General features: G+C 45.3%; 1 protein-coding gene across 1 annotated transcript; it reads left to right on the forward strand.

The window, feature by feature from the left end:
- The first annotated feature begins 11,021 nt into the window (after positions 1-11,021).
- Positions 11,022-16,251, forward strand: LOC119266861 (flocculation protein FLO11-like). The gene is made up of 5 exons (XM_037548135.1): positions 11,022-11,483; positions 11,619-11,733; positions 13,354-13,468; positions 14,382-15,599; positions 15,685-16,251. The coding sequence occupies exons 1-5, from the start codon at positions 11,246-11,248 to the stop codon at positions 15,925-15,927; spliced, it is 1,929 nt and encodes a 642-aa protein (XP_037404032.1). The 5' UTR covers positions 11,022-11,245; the 3' UTR covers positions 15,928-16,251.
- Positions 16,252-16,322: the final 71 nt, after the last annotated feature.

Here is a 16,322-nt window from a genome sequence, read left to right on the forward strand (position 1 = left end):
AAAAGAAAAGAGGAAAAAAAACTAGAAAACGGTTAGCTGCAGGAGAAAAGGGAGCTAACAAGAGAAAACAGAAAAAAAGAAAGAGTACTCGGCTTCTCTCGCGGGCCGGCTCGTACGAGGGTGCTAGCTTTTCCGTGTTTCTGTGTCGGGCCAGTTGGAGACCGAGGCGGTTCGGTGGTCGTTCTAACAGCGGGCCGGATCGCGAGATCGGGAGAGTTACAAGGAAACCCTAGCCGGCGCACGTCTCCTTCGTCTTGCTCGAAACCTATCTTCGTCTTCGTCACTTCGTGTATGGCGCTGCGCACAGTGGCCGCGAAGCTGAAGCTCCCCGTCGCTTCTCTCAAGCAGGCATGGGCGGCCTGCCGTTCTCTGGTCCGTGCCCCATCCGCATCCATCCTCCTACCGCGCGCATGCAATCTTTGTCACCTTGCATGCTTAGCCACCTTCACGCGCCTGCAAGAGCGCTTCTATTTTGTCTTTGCCACGTGAATTAGTTTGTTGCATCTCCCGTAGAGATCGAGCTGGAGGCTTGGATGAAGAGATGGGATTGATTGTTTTTTGCCTATATACCACAGCCATATACGCAGCTCGGTGATACATATACCATAGGATAGAGAAATCTGATGATTCATCTCCACATCACATGTTTCGATCTCTTCATAAAACTTCTTTGTAAGGGCATCTCCAACGACCACCCTCAAACCGCCCGCATACGTCCGGACCGTGTTGTCTGGACTGTGGAAGTCATCCAACGCAGGCTTGCATCGGTCCGCAAGGCGGTCCGGACATGTTTTTCTCCCGTAAACCGGAGACAAACAGGCGAGTGAGGGCTTTGCGGGCGTCCGAACCACTGTCACGGTCTCAACACCCTGACCCACCCAAACCCCCACCCGCCCCTCCACGCTTTCCTTCTGATGCACGCGCCGCATTCATGCCGCCCAGAGCACGCAGCGGCTAACATTCATGTCGTGCGGTGTGATGGGAGGGAGGGCGGCGCCGACCGACTTGGCCTCTTGGGAACCGCCGCTTCAAGATGCATACTGAGGAACCAACTCCGACCGCTGCGCCGCATTGAAGCATACGTGTTTTCACCAGGAGAAAGTAGTTTTCTCCTTGGTGAATGTGTGTGTGCGCGTGTGTGTTTCTTCCATTACCGTGTGTTCTTGTGAGACAAAACCATGAGAGGAAGAGATTGTGAGGAAGAAGAGAGGGGTGGTGCTCTAATTACTAAAGTCAATGAACTTATTGATCCTGTTACCGAGCAGTGGGACGAGGAGTTAATACGTGGGATATTCAACCCAGTGGATGTTAGCCGGATCCTACAGATTCCCTTAAGCCACCACGGATTTGACGATTTTGTAGCCTGGCATGGCAATAGTAATGGAATTTTTTTGGTAAGATCGGCATACCATTGTGAATGGAAACATCAGTTCAGCTCAAGATCTTTGTCGGCAATAACAGGACCATCAATGTCAAATCCAGTTTGGACAATCCTATGGAAGCTCAAAGTCCCGGAAAAAGTGAAAATATTCGACTGGAGGGCCCTTCATGGATTAATCCCATTAAAATCAATCTTGGTAAACAGGCACGTTGGTATTGATGGAAGTTGTCCGATTTGCCATCAAGGGGCTGAAGATATCCATCATCTCTTATTTAGTTGTGGCAGAGCAGTGGAAATGTGGAGGTCACTGGGAATTTATGACACAATTGCAGAAGCCCGTCTTGTGGATCGATCAGGCTCCGCTGTTCTGGAGTACATACTCCGGCTCCCACCTTCAAAGTTACCACACATGCCGAACATTGGGATAAGCGAAGGGATTATTACAGCATGCTGGTATCTATGGTGGCTCAGAAGAAGGCAAACACATAATGAGACAGTACCTCCAATGAGCAGAAATGCTATTGCAGTCCAGGCGATTTGCGCCAATTTTCATAGAGCTTCTTCAGGCACGTATGGGACTACACCTGGGGAGCAATGTTGGAAAAAACCACCTTCAGAAATAGTCAAGATAAACGTGGATGCATCTTTCCATGAGAATGAAGGGAAAGGAGCAACGGGGGCTGTGATCAGAGATAGCCATGGTTCTTTCATTGCGGCATCATGTACGTTAATCCCGCATGTGATAGATGCTAACATGGCGGAAACAATGGCAATGAAAAATGGCCTTCAGTTGGCGGAGTCTTTGGGATATACCTCAATTCAGATTGAAGCTGACGCCCTTCAAGTTGTTAATGCATGCTCAGGCCAGGAGAGGATATGGAGTGAATCTACAGCTATTTTTGCATGCTGCTTCGTTTTAGCAGGTATGATCGGGAATGTGGAGTTTGTGCACTGTCGACGGGAAGCAAACGGTGTTGCCCACCTCTTAGCCAAACATTCATATGATAATGATATATCTAGTAATTGGGTTGAGGAACCCCCAGATTTTCTTGTAAATGCTCTTGTGAACGATGTAATGATATTGCCGAATCAATAAAGCTAGCCATGATGGCATTCCCTAAAAAAAACCTTCTAGGGGCGGAAACTGTTTTGTTACCCGGTTTTTCTGGTTTTCTATCAGGTTTTTAGTTTCTTCTTTTTTCATCCATGTCCATTATTTGTCTTTATATTTTTCCTTCACCATTTTGACCTTTTTTCTTTTTATTTCATGATTTTTTATCTAATTTGCAAACATTTTAAATTTTAAATTCATGATTTTTTTAATTTGTGAACAATTTTCAAACCCATGAACTCTTTGTGACTCGTGATTTCTTTAGAATTTGTGAAAACAATACTGTTGAGAAATTTTGAATTCACGGCATTATATTTTGTATTCGTGATTTGTTTTGAATTCTTGAAAAAAAATTGAATTCACAAACACTTTTTTGAATTCATGCACATTTTTTGGAGTCCCGGACAATTTTTGAATTCACAAACATTATTTTTAAATTCATGATTTTTTTGAATTCGTGAAATTTAAAAAAAATCATGAATTCTTTTGAATTCACAAATATTTTTGAACTTGTTTCGGTGTTTGGTGCAGTGGAGAAAAGGAAATAAGATCAGAAGAAAAAAACTGTACATTGAGCGAGGCGGAAGGCGATCCGCTGTATTGGGCCAACCCAGACGTCAGGACGTGAGTCGCCACATATCACCCCACCCCCTAGCTCTAGCTGCCGGCAACCATAAACCCAAGCTCTGTACCAATATACGATCTGCTTGTAGCTATGGCCATGGCGCTGCGCACCGTGGCGGCGAAGCTGAAGGCCCCCGTCCCCTCTCTCAGGCAGGCACGAGCTGCCTTCCGTTCTCAGGTTCGTTCCCCGTCCGTCCTCCTACCACGATCTAAGCTCGCGTTTCGATTCGATGGCAGCCAATCGATCGGCGATCGCCATGCATGCTGCGTGAATCGATAGGTGGGTTTTTAGCGCCTGCAACAGTGGATCTATTCCGAATCTTTGCCCGCCAATCGACGCCAACTCATTGCATGTCCTCTACAGATCGACGGAGTTGGAGGCGGGGACGAAGGTGGGATGGATTTCTTTTCTCTTTTTTTTCTCTACACTACCAACATGTTTATTTGTTGTATGTAATAAAAGCTTCAAAAAAGAACCCGTCCAAGCATGCTCTGACTAGCATGCCTCTGACTTTTGAAGCGTCACCAACTAGTATTTGAAACCTGCCCTATTTATCAAGTTACCACGTGGCAAATTTGGCATGAAGTCAATGGCAACTTCATAAAAAAAATGGGTGGCAACTTTAAAAGCTAACAAAAATGCATCGAAACATACTAACATGGAGTCTAGTTTCTAAACTAGAAAACATTTTGAAATCACAAATTTCAAAAGAATCTTGATGGTATAACTTATTTCATCCTTCTCACATGTAGTGGCGGAGGACGGATACATTTAAGGTAGGGCGAACTCTAAAGTTGCCTGCTGCCCTGCCAACCGCCGCCGCCCACTATTCACTTACTTGTCGCTACCGTCACAGTGGGCTAGCCAGCTAGCCACTAGGGTTTGGCACTCCCTCGCATGGTCTGGGCATGTGAGCTTTATGTTTTAAAGAAAAAATTGGTATTTTAGCACTCAAAATTTTTAAACAATTCAAAATTTTCTGAGATATGTTATAAAATAGTCCTAAGACTACACGTAGTTGATCCTGCCTAAGCGGCGAACTCTTAAGTTGTCGGATGCCCTTGCCCACCGCCCCCGAACAATGTTCGCTTACCAGTTGTTGTCGTCACAATGAGCTAACCAGCTTCGGCGCTTGCTCGCACGGTATGGCTATGTGTACTTGATGTTTTAGACAAATCTTGGTATTTTATCGCTCGAAAAATTCAATCAGATTGACTTTTTTGAGGTAAAAAGCATTACAATAAAACAGTTCCAAATACTACGCAGCTTATCATGTCCTAGCGGTCACTGCAATTCTTCTCTTCTCTGGAGGTTTTTTAGATGAGTCTCTTCTCTGAATAGGCCACGAGTTCACCACACTTCATTCTTCTTCATTTAATTTAATTAGCAAAAGGTCCATCGAGAGAGCAGAGCACACCATCACACTTTATTTATTTATTTTCCTTTTATTAGCAAAAGGCACACAGAGAAAGGACGACAAAAAGGCTCAATATCAAGGGAGAGCAACTACTGAGAAATTAATAGGGAGTACCAAAAAAATGAGGACAACCGAAGGGCTAACTCTCGTTGGCTTTTTTATATAGAAGAAACTCCGCGAGTGCCGTGTGTTAGAGCCGAGGCTTGAACCAAGGTTGATGCCCCTTCCGCGGAATCACGAGTACCATCTTTAACATTTTATGTATGCATGCAGGCTAAGTATCCCAAACCTTGGGAAGGCCCGAATGTTGATCCACTCCTTTGATAAGGCAGTAGGCTAAACACTTCCAGTATTTTTCTTGTTCATTTATTTGAGTTTACAAGTTCATTCTCATTCTTAGCCAGGAGATCGAGGGATTTGAGAAGGAGGCCGGGGCATTTGAGAAGGAGATCGAGGAATTCAAGAAGGATGCGGAGGGTTTCGAGAAGGCTGTTAGGGCAACCCGTCGGAAGGATAAGATTAGTGTTGGTATAATGGGTGCTTTTGCTGGTGCGTTTATCTATGCGCTTTATTCAGACTTAGCTGCCCGCGCGGCTCTTGATTCAAACCAAGATTCAAAAAAAGAATAAGCAGTTGAAGGAAGCAACATTTGGTTAGCCTTGATGCCATTGGTTTTATAACTGGTAGGGTTGTCTTGTATGTTTAACTATCTATCTTATTGTTTAATTACTTTTGGCTAGCCAGACGAATGCATCAATTGTACGTTTTAAAACAGAAAATGCACAAGTTTATTGATTGTGTCATAAGTGGCTGGTTACATAGGCAAAACTTTGGAGAACCATACATTGGATGGATCCATGAGCACGATTATACAATGGAGTGAGCTTTGATCTAATAGAGACTTCTAGGAGTTGCATTTGTGGCTTATGGCTAGTGGTCGTCCTCGTCGTGTGAAAGGACTGCGGTGATGTCTTGACTCTTTTATGTATTCTTGAGTAGGGGGTCCTTCCTTTTCCTTTTAGGTCTGCTTGGTGCTTCCCCAGGGGCTTGATATTCCCTAACAGCAATTTTGATGCATCAAATAACCAAGTGTCGCGGCCTTTTAGTTAGTTTTCTTAATGCTAATATTGACTTTATAATTCTTCACTGTAAACATTACTATTCATGGATGAAAAGTCAGATATTATCTCCGAGCAGAGCTTCTTGTAGGTCAAAGGAAGGCAAAACAATGTTAACTAAAAGAACAAATACTTCTTAATGTAAATACTTATTTATGTGCTTCCTTTATAGACATGTATGGATCATAGCTATGCTCATGTAGTATTGATGCACAGAAGTCACAAACCGCTATTTTCTTAAGCTCTATGTAATTTAGAAACACAATATATCAATCCAACAATGATAAGTGGCCTTGGTACTTCCACCAGGGCCGATGAGGAAGGGGTAGCTCCGCCTCTTCGGTTTCTTTGGATCGTCTAGCGGTTTCTTCGGACGTGAGATGTGACATCGCAATAATTTGCATCTCATGTACGTGTGTGTTGTGATCGTTGGCACAAGGTGACAGGTTGCTAATCACGTAGATAATTCTCTCTTGCCATGAAAACAGGGCAACACTATAAGAACGGTAGTAAGTATGTTAGTCCTTTCTTTTTTTCTTTGGAAGTACATATGGAGCTTTCCTCGGTGGTCGCGGCTCATCTGGCATGCATGCATGCTTCTGGATGAAAGGAAGAGCCATGCTTGTGCGGTTGTGCCCAATTGCTGCTGGACCTATATACTCCCTTGATTTCAAAATTTAAAGTGTATTATTTTAAAAAAAGTTGAACATATCCATGTTTGACCAAGGTTTTAGAAAGGTATCAGTGTGTACAATATCAAATTTGTATCATTAGATCCATCACGAAAACCATTTTCCTATTTTATTCATTCTGTATTGTAGATATTCTGTTCTATATAATCATGGTCAAACATACATATATTTGAATTGCACAAAAATTATTGCACCTTATATTTTGGAATGGGGAAAATATTATTGTTGTTTTATTGTCTTCATTTAGTTCATATTTCCCTTAGATATCTCTATATATATCCTCCGAATAGAATATAGATATTTCTAAATGTCACCGTATATCTCAGTCTCATAGATATAATATAGACATCACCGTATATCCCTGGGATAGATAGCAAGGGTTGCTGCTATCAACACATCTCGCCAATACCACACTGACACCTGCATGAATGAGTCTTGCTTAGAGCATCTATAGCAGATCCCGTAAAAGGAGGGTAAAGCCCCAAAATAATTGTTCTTTTATGGTTTATGTCTGACAAAACGTGCATCCACTAGATGCCGCAAAACATCGGGTTCCCCTGAAAACGAACCCCCACATCCCATATTTTCAGTCTTGAAGGCAAAAGAAAGTTAGCTCCCCGCGATACCAGAAAATACCACATCCCCATATTTTCAGTCTTGAAAGCAATTTTTTAACTCCCCCGATACATGTTGGTGGGAGGGAAGTTCACGTCAACCGCCACCGCCGCTAGCTCCAGATTCCGATCGTCCCCGCCGCCGACGACCAGCCGGCTGATGTCCCCCGCCCTTCCTCGCCTCATTCCCGAGGGCCATGGCGCCCCTTGAGCTCTCGGGTGGCAGCGGGCAGCTCCGCCATGGATGCGAGCTCAAGGTCATCGGGGCCCAACAGCCATGGAGGCCCTCGTCGTGCATCCTCGTCTTGTTCGCTGCACGACCGCACGCTGCCGGATGGCCAGCAGACGCTCGTCCCCGCGTCCATGTGCCGATGGCCTCGTTGTGGGCCATGGTGCCTCTGCTTTGTGCTTGAGCGTGATCGTGCACCGCCGGCTGGCCAAGAGCGTTCGAAACCGAGGCCATGGCGGCGGCCAAGCTCATCATCGCCATGTCAGTGACGGCAACGCTCTCGAGTGTCGTTCACCTAATTGGAGGCGTCACTTCGGGGGGCCTCCTCCGTGCTCTGGGTGAAAACCCTTGGTTCATTTCTGGGCATGTCAGTGGCGACACTATGGCGTAGTTCCCTATCTACAGGCTCCATCTCTTGGGCAAGGCCCTTCCTGTTGATGGTCGGGGTGTGGTGTTGGACGACAACATCTTCTCTTTGTATTGATGGTACCATGGCCTAGACGGTGGCGCTCTCAAGGTGTACAAGTTTTGATTGTGGGGTGGTGCTCGGAGTCAACACTGCAGGACCTCGGCGGTAGTTTTCATCTAGGCTTGATGGTGATGAGCGCAACCCTCGCACGGCGACTCGGCCCCCTCTCACTTTAGGGTAAGAGAGCAAAGGGCTCCTTTAGGCGATGGAGCTGGATGGTGTTGTCTTTGTGGAGGTCTAGGTGTTGGTGATGGCATGGCTTTCCATGTCGGCTTGTCCCCTTCTCGAGTTGGCTTCATAATCCGCTCCGGTTGGTTGCTCGCGGAAGAGATTTCAGAAGTCCCCAAGTGGTTCTTCTTTTCCAGTCGATGTTGGCTTTTTATTTTTCTAGGTTGTGTCGTTGTGCCTCGACACCATTGTATCATGTTGGTTATTTTTCTTTCTTTGTTTGTGCTTGTGGTAGTGTGGTGTTTTAGCTTACTGTATGGGCTTCATTAATTTAAAGTCGTGCGGTAGCCTTTTCTCCTTAAAAAGTGTAGGAATTTTTTCTACTTTTTTATTCTCAGATCCTATAAATTCTTTGAATTAATGAGGGTAAATTGGCAATGCAGGATAAGCAGAGCGCTCCTATATCTCGTATTCAGCGAGTTTAGCTTCCGTCTCACTGAAGGGGCGGGCGAGATGGGTCGGCCGCCACGTGCGGGGCCACAACCTCTTTTTTCTATATTTTTTATGTTTTCTGTTCTCTCTTTTTTTCTTTTTTATACCTTTTTATACTTTAAGTAATCTATACATATATATATTATAAAAACACTCTACAAAAAATATTTGAAAAATATTGAACAAGTATTTGACAAACGTTAATCAAACATTCAGAAAAAATTGAACGTGTATAGAAAAATTGTTGGTCATCTATTAAAAATGATGATTTTTTTCTCATGTATATAAAAATGTTAAGCAAGAATTAATTTTTTTTTGAAAAAGTATTTAAAATAAGTTAATCAAGCATTTGGGAAATATTAAATGTCTATAGAAAAAGGTTTACCATGTTTAATTTTTTTATCATGTATATAAAAAAGTTAATCAAGCATTTGAAAAATTGTTGAACAAGTATTTGAAAAATGTTAGTCAAGCATTTAGAAAATATTAAATGTGTATAAAAATGTTTTCCATGCATTAATAAAATGAGGAATTTTTTTATCATGTATATAAAAATGTTATTCGAGCATTTGGAAAAATGTTGAACAAGTGTTTGAAAAATGTTAATCATGCGTTTGGAAAATGTTAAAGTGTATAGAAAAAATGTTGATCATGTATTCAAAGAATGTTAATATTTTTATCTGAAAACTTTAATCAAGCAATCAAAAGAGTGTAAAACATGTATAGGAAAAATAGTGACCGTGTATTCGAAAAATGTTAATCAAGCATTTAAAAAATATTAAAAATGTGTGTAGTAAAAATGTTGACCATGTATTAAAAATGTTAAGTTTGTATTGGAAAAATGTCAAAGCGTGTATTAGAAGAAAAAACGTTGTTGACATAGGGCCCACGATTTTGCCGGCCCGGCCTCTGCCCATTGACTACAATCTTTCTGCGAAGTGAGCATAGCTTAGATGGTTGTGTTCTTTGTGGTGGCACTAATTCATCAGGGCTCAAGTCCTAATACTCGCATTCTCTGGATTTATTTCAGGCTTTCCGACGATTCCCGTTCAATGGGAGAAGATGTTCTCGTCGACTACGAGGTGTCTGTGGTGACTTCCTCAATCTTAAGATGTAGTCTGGCTCGGTATTTCTTTGAATCAAGCGACCAATGTAGAAAAAAAAATCATAAAGATTCTAACGCTTCAAAAATCCTATAGAATTCATTTGCCCCAGGACTAAAGTCCCACGTAATTGCCCGCTCTCACACACACACAAAAAAAAAGAACCAGGCGCGAACAATTTGAAACGAGGGGCAAAACCGACAAATCCGACCGTGTAACAACACAGATCTCATCAGGTGGAGCAGGCACACGGCGCTGACGTCCCAGAAAGGCCAAGCGCCGTAGCGCCTCACAGAGCTCCGGCCGTAACCCACGCACTGACAGGCGGGTCACGCGGAACGACCCACCTGTGCGTCGCCGAAAGGGTAAGCTGGGCGTCCGGTGCGAAAATGCCCGAGACGAGACAGGGCAGTGCGTCACGCGTGGGGCTGGCCTCCCGCTGTCCGGTCGCCTCGCTCGGTTGTACGGCACGTGGCTGCCGGTGATAGGTGTGTACGCTGGGCGGTGGGCCTACAGTCAGTGGATAGCTACAGCCCTGGCCTCGCGTGCTGAGGCTGGACAAGGGCCAAGCTGAAATTGGCATGCCCACACGCGAGTGAGTCCGGACCAAAATGATTATGCTCCTTGATTTTGCTATCGAAAACACAGCACGTTTATAATGCTTAATAGTGCCCCCTTACTAAAAAAAGTTTACTATAGGTATTAAAAGTATTCATATAGACAATGGTCTAAAAAGATTCCCTCATATACACATCCAGTTTTGCATCAGAATGTCTATATACAGAGACCATGACAGATGGGCCACTCTAGGGAGAGGAAGAAATCATGACTGCAGCTGAGTTTAGACAACGCCTTCACATTGTCCAGACATGGACATTGTCGAGGCCAGTTTAGAGGATGTGTGTATTTGGACGATCATATAGACAAGCTGTTGGACGCCTGTTTTGAGCTCACGTCGTGGAAAACGAGTATAGACATCCATATAAACAAGCTATTGGAGATGCTCTTATTACTGAAATCCAGACGAGGGATGGGAGAAACAGACAAAGACTTAACCGAAAATTAGAATGGCACACCCTACATTCGGGGGAAGAGATTATGAGTAGACTAGGTGGACCTACATGCGCACCGCCTTAGCAACCCACATCTTGGATGGCTCGCTCGCCGCAGCACGCCAGCGCGAAGGCGCCATTTCATATGAAAATTTCCTATTCCTACGATTTCTCCCCACTTATCCTTTGAACCAAAGGAGGCATAAACTTCTATTTCATCAAAGAAGATGTGGAAGTCTAATCGTGGCGGACAAGTGGACTCGAGATGACTTCACTTCACTGCCACTCCACACAGTGAAGGCAAATGGTGTGCACATAGCATTTACCCCTCCATGGACCAGATTGAGCACCACAGTCCAGGCCCCCTCGGCCATTTTATTACTCCCTCCGTCCCAAAATTCTTGTCTACAAAAATTTTGTGACGGAGGGAGTATTTTAAAACAACACAAGTGGATGGATTTCAAACGGTCCAGGCCGAGTGAGGCCGCTAATTAATTAACCCCAACCCCCAAACCAAATTCAAATCCACAAAGCCTCCTCCTTGACTCTCACCTGAAAGCAAAGCAGAGACCTTTCCCTTGGCTCTGCCGTTCGCTTCACTCCCACTGCTGCTCCTCCTCTCCTCCCCTCTCCTCTCGCTCGCCCACGCAGGCAATCCCCAGCCCGCCCCCCACCGAGGAGAGGATACCCACGCGGGCAGGGCGCGCTCGCGCTAGATCTGGCCGGGGCAATGCGGCGGGCGGCGGGGTGACGCGCGGGGGCGGATCGGGAGCGATGCACCGGGTGGCCATGGCGGAGGGCGGCGGCGCCGGCGGGGGGAGGACGCTGGGGGCCGTCATCCGGGAGAAGGACGAGGAGCTGGCGCTCTTCCTCGAGATGCGCCGCCGCGACAAGGAGCGGGCCGGCGCCGCCGCTGACATGCTGCTCGCCGCCGACGGCGAGGACGCGGACGCGGACGGGCTGCTGCTGCTCGACCCCTCCCCGCCGCCGCCTCCGCCGCAGCCACCAGCCGGTAAGGACGACGAGCCCCGACGCACGCTCCCTGTCCGGACCCGTCCGGACCCCTGTCGGGGATTTTGCTGCCGTTTTCTCCCCCCTTTGGCGAAAACCCTAGCTTATCCATTTTGGTCCGGGTTTATGGGCGCAGAGCCCAGGGCGGCGCCGGCGCCGGCGTACAGGATGGCCGGCGGGTTCAGGCGGGCGCCCGGCGGGGCCGACGACTTCCTCCACTCCGACGCCGGGGACAAGAGCGACTACGACTGGTAGGTGCCCCCCACTGCCTGCCTTTCACTGACAAATTTGTGGTTTTTCCGCTACGGGCAACATAATCATTGGTGGGACAAGGTTGCGGCCTAATCTGGACTTCACCGTTGTGAATTCAATTTACATTTAGCCGGATTGAAGCTGCCGATTGGTTGGTGTTGGTACCCCAAAGTCTGAGCCTCCACTCTTTTGGCAATGTAGGTGGGGGTAGGGGTAGGGGGTTTCCGAGCATTGCTAATTGAGGGGTTCTGTTCCAGATGGTCTTACCGGAGGCCCCATCCTTCAATTCGGAGCTGCATTAATACTACCGTGTACTGCAAATTAATTTGTACTTACATTAATGTACTATGCTGTGTATTGCAAGATTTTGGGTTGCAAGGAAAAATATGCTTTCAGCTGCTGCTACGGTCCACAATACCAAACCTGAATGCCAAACCATAAAGTTTGGCTTTTGCCCCATGCTGTTAGTTTTATTTATGTGCAGTGATCTACGTGTATATAAGATTTTGGCTTGCATAGCAAAATGTGCTTTCAGCTGCCGCTGCTACGCTCCACACTACCAAACCTGAATGCTAAACCATAAAGCCTGGCTTTCTCCTGGATGGATTCGGTGCCGTTAGTTAGAGTTTAGCTGTTATTGTTGGAAAGGTTGGGTCTTCTTAGCTGGTTGTTGGACGAACAGTTGGCTCCCTTGTTTCCCTTAGCTGCTGCTTCTTTCTTTGATTGCTTGCCTTGTTAATGTGTTGTAATCAGGTTGCGCTCTTTTCTTTTAGCTATTGCGCTTTAGGACGTGCAATCCGGATGGGCTGGGTCTTAGGTGATTGCGAGATCTTCTGGAAAGCTCTTTTTGTTTGTGGAGTTGTCAATTTGTTGAGCTTTAGTTGGCCCCAGCTTCTTCTCTTTGCTTTTTTGGTTGGTTAGCTAGTGAGTCCATCATGTCGTGAGCTTTCTGTGATTTCATTATTTTTTTGTACGCAGCTGAAATAGTTTGGTGCCGGACACATAAATTTCAACATTCAATACCTTAGCCCCAGCAAGCTACCTAGCTTAGCGCTAGTTGATTTGAAGTGTACTTGATTGTCATGTTTGGACTTATCTGCTAAGGTTTTTGTCCTTAATGCCTGTCCAATCATTAATTTGCCAGCGGGTGTGTGAGTGTTAGATCTCTAGGCGGCCATTTAACATTTGAAGCATATTCTTTTTGTTTAGAGGGCTATTGGATTGTTTGGTGGTGATTGGTTGTTGGTAGGTGGCAGGTGAACTATGGAACAAGTTCACATGATACTTGTCTTGATTGGTTGCTTGACTTTGTAGGGATGCAATTACTTAGTGATAGTGACATGTTTTAGCATGAGTCGTGAAATGGATTTGAGTGGGCATTTTATAATTCAGCTACTCATTGCCCATCTCTTTCATTCAAAGTGCTCAATATCAGACACTGTGCAAGATAAATGGGTCCTTTTGGTGCATGTTACACATTTGATCCTTTTGTTGCTCGCGGTTTTGAAGTTTTTTAAGTTCATTCTGCTACACCGTACATTTTATTTAGAGAGCACAGCTGGGCTGCAGTTCAGAGTATTTTACTGACCTTCCTGACCAATGAACTTGTTCACTTTCAGGCTTCTCACTCCACCTGGAACTCCACTCTTCCCATCTCATGAAGCTGCGCCAAAAAGGTCTCCGGTGAGCCAAACAGGATCACCAAAGACTCGCCAGAACTCCTTGAAATCAAGGGTGAGCCATTGGAACATGACCATTACTTGGTTTATACAAGATTACCTATTGTGGTGAATACTTCTCGTCAACCCACATAATTCACAAACCTGCTATGCGGTGGATATAAAGTGATATGATCTAGTTGAATCTGTACACCACTTTATAATATCGTACACCACTTTATAGTATACGGATATTATTTTGGATCTGCAAGCAAACAGGCTCTCCATGGATTTATCTCCAAGATAATATTTCCTCGTCTCATAACTTCGTAGTGGATTTTTTTATCTCAGAGATAGCACTTCTGAGTTTTGGTTAGTGGATTTTTTTTTATCTCGGAGATAGCATTTTATTATTTGACTGAACAGTTTTACTTGTCTATATTTTTACGGAGTTGGTAATTAATTGTTTCCATTTTTAAGAAGTCTTCTAGAATCGAGTTTTTGGGGGTAAACTACCCTTTTAAGTATGATGAGTACTCTTCAATAATTTCTTTTTAAAATCAAGGGTGAGCCATTGGAACATGAGCATTACCTGGTTTCTACATGATTACCTATTGTGGTGAACTTCTCAGCAATCCACATAACTCCACAAACTTCCACTCATGCTGGATGCGAAGTATGATCTAATTGAATCTGTACACCACTTTTACGGTAGTATACTTCCTTGTGTCTTCCGAATTATTTTGGATTTTCAAGCAGACAAGCTCTCCATATACTTATTATCTATTGTCTCAAGCTTCATGGATTTATCTCAGAGATATTAGTACCTTTGATCCATCTGTGATGTATTGGACTGAAGATTTTACTTGCCTATGTCGGTACAGTGGTTAAGATGTTCTTTAGAATCTAGTTTTGGGGTTCCATTGAGTTCTGTAAATATAATTTGTACTCATAAGTTTCTTTCTGTGTGCTCTTGCATGGTATTTTAGTTGGCCAATCATCCAGATCCTCCATCAAGAACCACACATCCATTGAGAACAACATCATCAAACAGCTTAAACTCAGCTGCGACAACTCGTCGGCCGACATCATCTGGAGGGCTTACGTCTAATTCTTCAAGACCTTCAACACCAACTGGACGTGCTGCATCGACCGCCACATCCAAAGGTTCAAGACCTTCATCTCCCAATGCTCGGGCAACTCTGCCTGCCAAGACTGCACCTACTGCCCCAAGATCGTCGACGCCCACTTCCAGGTCAACACTCCCTTCAACAAGGTCAGCACTGCCTTCATCAAGGTCAACAACTCCATCAAGGACATCTGGCCCTGCTACTGCTACCAGGACATCTGGCCCTGCTGCTGCTACCAGGACATCTGGCCCTGCTGCTGCTACCAGGACATCTGGCCCTGCTACTGCTACCAGGACATCAGTTCCTTCAGGCAGAGCATCAGCACCTGCTAGCAGATCATCAACGCCTACTTCAAGATCATCAATGCCTGCTACTAGGTCAACTACACCTTTGTCAAGGCCCTCCTTACCAGCACAAAGCAAGCCTGCATCAAGGTCATCAACCCCAACAAGGCGGTCTTCTGCCCCTCCTACCCACGCCCAGCACAGTAACTTGCCCGGACCAGTTCGATCCTCCTCAATCTCTAGACCAGGACCTACAATGCCCAAAAGTTCTGCATTGCCAGCAACAACAACAGCGCCAGCACCTTCAAGGGGCAGCTCACCTACTGTCAAATCAAGACCATGGAAACCATCTGAAATGCCTGGCTTCTCACTTGATGCACCTCCAAATTTGAGGACGTCGCTACCGGAAAGACCAACCTCTGCTACTCGGGGTAGGCCTGGCGCACCTAGTTCTAGATCTTCCTCTGTGGAGCCTGGGCCAGCTGCTCGACCGAAACGCCAGTCTTGCTCTCCTTCAAGAGGGAGGACATCAAATGGCAGTGTGCCTTCAGGGAGTTCCATGCCGGCAGTGAGAAGATCACATCTTAACGGAGGTGACAGCGTGAACCCAGTTCAGATGGGCAATAAGATGGTTGAGAGGGTAGTGAACATGAGAAGACTAGCTCCTCCAAAACATGATGATCAAAGATCCAGTCTCAATAGTTTGTCTGGAAAATCATTAAATTCTCCAGATAGCTCTGGCTTCGGTCGGTCACTGTCAAAGAAGTCACTGGACATGGCACTTCGGCACATGGTAATTAATTTATTTCTCTCACTTTAGTGAACACCAAAAACTCCTTTTAGTTAAATTAAATCTGAGGTGTAATTTTTGCACGCAGGACATACGGCGCAGCATTCCAAACAATCTACGGCCTCTTATGACGAGCATTCCAGCATCATCTGTGCATAGCGGCCGGTCTGGATCCACAAGGGGCAGACCGATAAGTGTATCAGACTCCCCTCTTGCAACTAGCAGCAACGCCAGCTCGGAGCCGAGCGTCAACAACAACCTGATGTGCTTTGACAGCATCGACATTGACGATGAGCTGTGCAGCGATAGAGCAGGACATTATGCACGATGATTTGCCTCTTTGCTAGTACAAAGTTCTGTCTCTGATGAATTTTCACGACCACAAAATGTTAAGAGCGCCAGTGTTGAAGATCATCTCTGATGAGCTCTATTCTCATATGTAGGTTCTTTGAGTGTCCAATGCTCATTCATTTATGCCATGTGGGCTGCTCCATGTCCAATGCTAATCCATTTATGTTATCATTGAGAAGGATCCGTCTTTTATATGTTCTTTCTTCGACCAGTTCATTATGCTGGTAGCGAAGCATGCCCCACTGGCTGAACTGTGTTGACTTTTGTTGTATCGCAATGTAAATTCGGTAGCTGTTTATTTGAAGTAGTATATGATTTTGGAGTTGCCAGTTATGGTAGCTCATCTTGCTGAATGTAGAATCCCATAATGTCAGG

This window comes from Triticum dicoccoides, chromosome 3A (genome assembly GCF_002162155.2).
Source record: "Triticum dicoccoides isolate Atlit2015 ecotype Zavitan chromosome 3A, WEW_v2.0, whole genome shotgun sequence".
In the NCBI taxonomy this organism is placed as follows: domain Eukaryota; kingdom Viridiplantae; phylum Streptophyta; class Magnoliopsida; order Poales; family Poaceae; genus Triticum; species Triticum dicoccoides.